The sequence below is a fragment of the Pinus tabuliformis genome, chromosome 9 (assembly GCF_031772625.1).
Source record: "Pinus tabuliformis cultivar Carrire ecotype Pingquan chromosome 9, CPIR1, whole genome shotgun sequence".
NCBI classification, from domain to species: Eukaryota; Viridiplantae; Streptophyta; class Pinopsida; order Pinales; family Pinaceae; genus Pinus; species Pinus tabuliformis.
Genome location: NC_142307.1, coordinates 1,353,286,722 through 1,353,292,950, shown reverse-complemented (window position 1 = coordinate 1,353,292,950; position 6,229 = coordinate 1,353,286,722). Strand labels below are relative to the sequence as shown.

Genomic DNA, 6,229 nt, shown 5'->3' with positions numbered 1-6,229 from the left:
TAAAGTGAAATTGTGGGGAAATAAAGAGCTAGAGGGAAAAAAGAAACTACAATATTATAAGGAGGTGATCAACTCCAAGCTAAAATCAAAGTTATCTCTTTGTCTTGACAAATGTTGATATCTCTTTGTCTTGACAAATGTTGAGAAGAAAATGAACAATGAGCATCATAGTGAAACTAGACATTGGTAAATTCTCAAAACTCATTGGGATGAAAGAGGATTGAAGATGAAAAACACTTTCTTTTAGATTGTTGATCTTATACTCACATCCAATCTATTTTTCAAAATATTTGTCACACTACCAATTTTCTTAATATTTTAACTCAACAAGAGAACACTTATTACATTTCTTTTTTGGGCAGAAATAAAATGTTAAAGAATTATGACTAATCTCTTACTTTTTCCCCATCTAATAAACCATTTAGGTTTTAATAGACATTAATTATCATTATCCTACATTTTTAAAATAATTTATAATGATAATTTATATTTATATTTTTTTAAATTTTAAATATTTTTTTTTTTAATATTTAAAATTAACTTTTAGTTTTTAAAAACTAATTTAAAATTTAAAATTTATTTTATAAAAGCTAATTTTATTTTTCTTTCTAAATAAGAATGTTTTGATGGACCTTGATTATGCATTAAAACTATTTCAGTGTGGGTAAGGACTCGTTTTCCGGGAGGTAAGGCTCAAGACCTAGAGGGATCATTTGGTAGGGGTCAAAGCCTCCACCAAAAAATTATTCAAAGTGGCATGATTTTCCTTAAAATAAATAATGAGTCAACCTTCATTAATAAATAACAACTAAATTATAATAAATTTTCTCAAAATATAAAAATATATATTTACCTACCTTAAATAAAAATATACAAATTTAATAACATTTAAATCTAATTTCATATATAAAATTAAATATTGCCATTACAATTTTACTTTTTTAAATTAAAAAGATAAGCAAACTTTATTGAGACATATCTTGTTTTATTATAAAAGAGAAATAAATAGCATATTAGCCAATGTAATAAAAGAAAAACAATAATGATAATGATGGTTGCATGGTAATGATGCAATTTAGGTGGGGGCCACACTTTTACTTTTTCAGATATTTTATCTTTTTAAAGTTTCTTTTTCTCTTTGGGATGGTGTAGCATTCATCTTTATATGGTGATTGGAGAGAAAAAGAATATAATGGGATAGGATGAATAAATATATTTATATTATTGGGAATCGACAGTCCAGTCCAGTCCAGTCCTCTCCTCTTTTCTGGTCTTTCCCTGGTGCTGTTGCCGGAGGTGGAATGAATGTTTTGCGTGGACCGACTCCAATCTTGAGGTGCATTCTGCTTCTCCTTTCCAGAACAGTTATCATTATTAGATAAAGTTGTGGAATATTTGTTGCATTCCAGGCACAACGCTCTCATCAGAGGATTGAATGCTGTATCAGCAACAGTTAATGCCCTTTAATGGCTCACCTCACGACTCTATCATTCAAATTAATAAAAATGCGGCTTCTTGCAGTCTCGCTTTCAATGCAGAACCTGGTGAATGCACCTCAGCTCGTATAGGGTAAATGCATGAGTCTTTGGTTGGTGACGGTTATAACCATTTCCGGGTCCGGATAATTTTCTCCGGCTTTGAAACCTAGTAGTTGCAGCATTTGTTCCGTTTTGTTCCGTTCTCGTTTACGTCTGCGGATTTGGTTTCGTTTCTATATTTTCATGGATGTTGAATGCGAGCAGGAAATGTCAGCTGTGCTTCTTGAACGGCTTCAGATTTCCTGTATTTGAAGGATATCGGAAGCACTTCAAGTTAGCACAAGCTAGAATTTGTTCATGTGCTTGTCCTTTACTGTATTTCGATGCCGAAAACAATAAGCAGAAAACTCGGTAACAAAGGACAAAGACCGTTGACAATTTCATTAGCAGATAAGATGGAAATACAGCGGGTAAGAGCATAAAACCCTCAAATTCTGATAGCTGCAGACTTCTAAAATCTCGTCATCTTTATGAGCAGAAGATTTCGAGGAAGGAGCAGAAAGCTCTGAACATTTGGGGAATTGAAGAGTCTTGAAGAAGACTGGAGCATATTGAAGGGCGGGAAGGAAGAGGAAAGGAGCATAAAAAAGGGTTGTGTGTTTATGGAAGGCGCTCGCACCTCATGGGACACGGTTCAAATCCCAGGCAGGAACCCTCCAACGTTGATGCATTTTAGAGATTCATTTTACAAATTAGCACTCCGATTGCTCCTGCATGCCATAATTTTCAGCGTTTCCGGAGGCGGAGGCAGCGGCGATTTCCATTCCGGGGATAGGCAGGCGCTGTTAAGCTTCAAGCAAGCGCTACTAGTTCCCAAAGGACAGCTGGACAACTGGAAGGGCGAAGAATGCAGCCAATGGAAGGGAGTAGGCTGCGATTCCCAGTCTGGTCGCGTTACTAAACTGGATTTGGGCTCAATGCGACTCGCAGGTTCGATTCCTGACAAAATTTGCAGCCTCACGATGCTCCAGACTTTGGACTTGCGGGAGAATAATATTAGTGGCGTCATTCCCAATTGCATCGGCGAGTTATCGTCCCTGCGAACTCTTTCACTTTATGGAAACCAGATCGCAGGTTCGATTCCTGCCTCTCTTGGAAATCTGAGCTTATTACTTACTCTAAATCTTCAGCAAAATCAGCTCACCGGCACCATTCCAGCGGCGCTTTCGGCTCTTGGAAACCTGGAAAACCTGTCACTGGCCGGAAATCGGAATTTAGGCGGCAATATACCGGGATGGATTGGTAAGTTGACAAAGCTCACATTCTTGTCTCTTTCACTGAATAAATTCACGGGGAAAATACCGCCTTCGTACTCAAAATTGCTCAACCTTACCTTCTGGGACATGGCTGGTGTCAGTTTGGAGGGCTTAATACCCGACTGGATTGGCAATCTGGTAAACCTGCAGCATTTGTATCTCCAGAACAATATTCTTGTTGGTGAAATCCCACCTTCTATCGCAAAACTCCCAAATTTGGTCGACCTTGATCTTTCTGGCAACAATTTACAAGGAATGATACCAGAATGGGGATTTCCTATAGTCTCATTGAAGCTACATTCAAATAGACTGTCTGGAACCCTGCCATGTTTTACCGGTGCTGTGAAAAGCCTGGTAATACTAAACCTCTCCAACAATTCTCTCACAGGAGGTATTCCCTCTTGTATCTCCAGTTTGTCGGTCCTCTCAGAGCTCAATTTGTCCTGCAATAACTTCAACATGGAGCTACCGCCCACCCTTGTGTTTTCTGATAAACTGCTCACCTTGGACTTGCATTCCAATAATCTTCCCGGTAGAATTCCCCGGCGTATTGCACAGACATCAGATACAAGAGGGTTGGTTCTGCTTGATCTCTCAAATAATCAGTTCACAGGGAAACTTCCAGCAGAAATTAGTAAGCTTAAGTTGCTACAAGCCCTGTTCCTATCAAAGAATGGATTAACAGGGGAATTGCCTGATTCACTTGGAGATATGATGTATCTGCAGGCTATAGATTTGTCTTACAATGATTTATCTGGTTCCCTGCCAGTATCGCTGGTAGAGTGCTTTCAGCTTCTGGAAATCAAGCTGTGCCACAATAACATCTCTGGGGCAATTCACCCTGAGCTTGGAGCATTGACAACACTGAAGATTTTGGATATTAGTCACAACCATCTGTCAGGAGAAATTCCTTTGCCTTTGGCAGGATGCACCAAGTTGGAAGTGGTGGATTTAAGCTGGAATGATTTAGAAGGGCATCTGCCGGATGCAATCTTTAAATGGATAGACCTCCGTGTGCTCAATCTTGGCCATAATTATTTCCAAGGGCCTCTTCCGGACTGGATTCTAGGTTTTCAATCCTTGCATATGCTTGACCTCTCCAGCAACAACTTCTCGGGCTCAATTCCCCAAGATGTTCATCTGCAGGCTGATCAGGAGATCGAGCATTCGGGGGGTAACGAAGGTGGATTTTATTCAGAAACTGTGACTGTTGCATTGAATGCCAACCAGCTTAGTTTATATTATTCACTTCATGTGACTGTGAGCATTGATCTTTCCGATAATGAACTGTCTGGGAGTATACCTGCCGATCTGAACGGTCTGCAGGGTTTGCAATATCTCAACTTTTCATATAATGCATTAACAGGTCCAATTCCTAGTAGCTTTGGGAATGTCACCTCATTGGAATCACTTGATCTTTCACACAACTCTCTAACGGGAGAAATACCAGTTGAGCTCGGCAACCTTTCGTTGTTAATGGATTTGAACTTGTCTTATAATGCTTTCTCTGGATCTATTCCTCAAGCCCAGCGGTTGACTAGATTTCCTGATGCGTTTCTAGGTAATCCGGGTTTATGCAATGGTGCTCTGCAGGATTGTTCATCAAACTTGCCAGTTGCATCTGGGACGGAGATAAAGCAAATGGAAGATGAAAGTTTCATGTCTCTGTCTGCATTTGGCATCAGTGCTTTGATAAGTTTTTACCTTTCAATTCTAAGCCTGTTCTTTTCTCAACGAGCAAGGGATTACATTATCAAACCCTGGAAACCCTTGTGGTGAAAATCAAGAATGCCAAGGTAAAATATGGTAATGTTCATCATCAATCCTTGCAAACTCTGAGTGTAAAGTTAAATTCCCATCACTGAACAACAGCACAACTAGGAAACTGGAATCTAAGATGTTCGGCTTACAATCCATAAGGGATTCTCTGAGTATGCTCATGGAGTAATTGCCATTCTATGAAGAACAAGCGGGTAAATATCTTATCCATGTTTTATATTTGTTTGTTTTGAATTGTTCATTCATAAGCTTAAACTTTTCAGTGTAATCATCATTCTTTTTGTGCCCTTTTGCAGAATAACGTTGAGGCATGTATTCTTCTTGGCTCGAAGAGATATTTTGGATGAAGAAAGTTCAAAGGTTAGCAATCATAATTTTAAGATAGTAATGTTGTTCTACTACTTCAAAGATCACTTCCACGTAGGGATAAATTCAATGCAAGTTGTTCACTCATGTAAATTGTATACTTTAGTTCTTGCAGTTAAAAAGTTGGCTGAAAGCTTCAACGCATTAGACACGGTTAAATCCCTTCAGCATTGTATGGACTGAATATGGCACGGTGAAGAAAAAAAAAATTGAAAAAGGAGTGCTGTGTGTGCACTGTTTTTCCGTGCTGATATTCTTGATCTTGGTAGTGGTTGTACATAATGTTGATGATTTTGACTTTTAAAATGGATTTGAAATCCATGGAAGAGGCCAAAATATTGTAATGACTTTCCAAATCTTCTTGGGGAGTATATTTGGCAATCCAAGCTTTTATATTGCCAAATGATTTTTGCGAGATCCCATTACCTTAGAGAGATGAAGCAAGTATTGCTGGCTTGCCCCTGTGAAGCAAGCGTTGTATATTACCCTTGTATTTTTATTTCACAAGATTGCCACATTGTACATGCATTTACTCTAAAGGCTGCCTGCCATGTGCAAAAGAAAGCTGATCAAAGCATGATATCTCCACATGATGCTATTAAAGTTTTTATATTTATTTTAAAGCGAATGTGGCCGTTCCCTATGTGAGTGGGACCTCCGGGTCATGAATGAGTGTTGTTTCGCTTTCCAACTTGCAGCATCAAAATACATCTGGGAGAAATCATTATTCCTTGGTACGAGAGAATATGCGTTGCATTGGAGAGGAAACCATATTGGGCATAAGCTTTTGCTTGTGGGGCACAATTTAATTTCTAAGGACCCTGTACTAAAGCACTATTGCTTTATTGGAATTGTCCGATCCACAGCCTTGCATAAATGAAATCTAGGCCTTCCACAAAAGATCGTAATTTAAAGCTCTGTAATACAAGACCCGATCAAGCACTTAGCATTGTTACAATTTCAACTGCTGTCACTAACTTTCAATAACAATGTTGACTGGACAACATCCTTTCCTTTGATTCTGATTCTAGAAAAGTCTTACAACTGTGTACGAAATGTCATGTTGATGATCTGAAGAAATATAGGCTGAAAATTGATTTTCTTTGATAAAAAAACTGGAATTGTCGAGAAGCTAATTCAAGCACACTTCAGACCGAATGCTTTTCTTCGGACCGAATGCTTTTCTTCAAGACCATGCCAGGTTCTATAAATGTTCCAAAATCATATGGCAAGGTTTCAAGTTATCAGTATGGGGATCTTTTCTCCCAACTTTTTACAGTGGAAGATTTT

At 38.4% G+C, this 6,229-nt stretch overlaps 1 protein-coding gene across 2 annotated transcripts; it reads left to right on the top strand.

Moving 5' to 3' along the window:
* The first annotated feature begins 1,191 nt into the window (after nucleotides 1-1,191).
* CLV2 (Leucine-rich repeat (LRR) family protein) lies at nucleotides 1,192-5,364 on the top strand. Of its 2 annotated transcripts, XM_089438710.1 has the most exons (4): nucleotides 1,192-1,336; nucleotides 1,522-4,767; nucleotides 4,870-4,933; nucleotides 5,046-5,364. In XM_089438710.1, exon 2 carries the CDS (start codon nucleotides 2,141-2,143, stop codon nucleotides 4,571-4,573), a length of 2,433 nt encoding a protein of 810 aa, XP_089294836.1. In that variant the 5' UTR covers nucleotides 1,192-1,336; nucleotides 1,522-2,140; the 3' UTR covers nucleotides 4,574-4,767; nucleotides 4,870-4,933; nucleotides 5,046-5,364. The 2 variants fall into 2 exon arrangements, with proteins under 2 accessions (XP_089294836.1, XP_089294837.1); XM_089438711.1 differs by having other exon boundaries at nucleotides 1,199-4,767; nucleotides 5,055-5,364.
* Nucleotides 5,365-6,229: the final 865 nt, after the last annotated feature.

Bases quoted from the DNA above. Each gene is read 5' to 3' on its own strand.
- CLV2 (XM_089438710.1), top strand. From the start codon at position 2,141: ATGGAAGGCGCTCGCACCTCATGGGACACGGTTCAAATCCCAGGCAGG.